We start from the raw sequence: 1,000 nt of genomic DNA on the forward strand, positions 1-1,000 counted from the left end.
AACTTTAACGATGATGATCTATAGCCATCTAGTTTGAACTCAAGGACCAGATCATGTGAAGGATCAATATGCTGGAATGGCGTCTCCCCCTAAAACAATACATTTTTATGCCATATAAATAACAACATATTATAATATGATTCAACTCTATCTTCCACAAGGAAATTGTACGGAAATATCTCTCAGACCTCATAAAGGGATGCAGTCTGAGCGATGCCACCACTTTCGATAGAAAGTGATATTGGTTCTGGAAGACAATTGCTCACAACAAATGGAGTGCTTAAAGTCACTTGATGAATGAATCCCTCTCTTGATTGGTCAAGATCGTGCAACTGCTGACCAAAATTTCCATCTGGCGAATCATTAAGATAAAATGATGCCGGCAAGCTAGTGCTCTGAACAGATATGCAACAACGAAATGGTTCATGGCTAGGGTGACATGGATAACAAGCAAAAGATCGGCGAAATCCTATCCTGCTATCTTGAGAAAGAACTTTGGAGATGCTATGAGCTTCACTCCATAAATAAGAATCTCCGAGGGGACGCCACCGTAGCCGGCCAGACTTAGCCNGCTTGGGTAGAACTCAAAACAAAAGCTAGTTTTAGGGTTTTGGTGCCCTGAAGATTTTTAAAGTACTGATATAGTTCCCTCCCATCCAATGTGGGATTATTTGAATACCCAGAGTCTTATCAATAATACAACTACACAGAAAGTTGGAAGCTACTCATCCTATCTAAAAACTAGCAAGAAATTATCCATAAGCTGAGTGAAACTAACCAGTCCCTGCCAATATTAATAATAACGAAAAAATTATATCTCATCGTACCTCAAAGAGAGATTCTGTTAAGTTCACATTGAGCTGATTTGATGATGCAACAATTACTTCAGTGAGACCAGCATTGTTCAGCAAAGAATTAGCCTCAAATTTTCGGGATAATTTGAGATCAAAATTCCAGGGCTCAATAAAAGGCTCCCACAAGACCTACAACATATATCCAC

General features: G+C 39.1%; 1 protein-coding gene across 1 annotated transcript in view; it reads right to left on the minus strand.

The window, feature by feature from the left end:
* LOC104738154 overlaps positions 1 to 1,000 on the minus strand; it is a 23,578-nt gene that overhangs the window by 8,719 nt on the left and 13,859 nt on the right. The window contains exons 27-29 of the mRNA XM_019234547.1: positions 828 to 983; positions 189 to 572; positions 4 to 89 (exon numbers count right to left, since the gene is read on the minus strand). Coding sequence (XP_019090092.1) covers positions 4 to 89; positions 189 to 572; positions 828 to 983 — 626 coding nt within the window. The remainder of the gene's footprint in view (positions 1 to 3; positions 90 to 188; positions 573 to 827; positions 984 to 1,000) is intronic.

Source organism: Camelina sativa, chromosome 13 (genome assembly GCF_000633955.1).
Source record: "Camelina sativa cultivar DH55 chromosome 13, Cs, whole genome shotgun sequence".
NCBI lineage: Eukaryota > Viridiplantae > Streptophyta > Magnoliopsida > Brassicales > Brassicaceae > Camelina > Camelina sativa.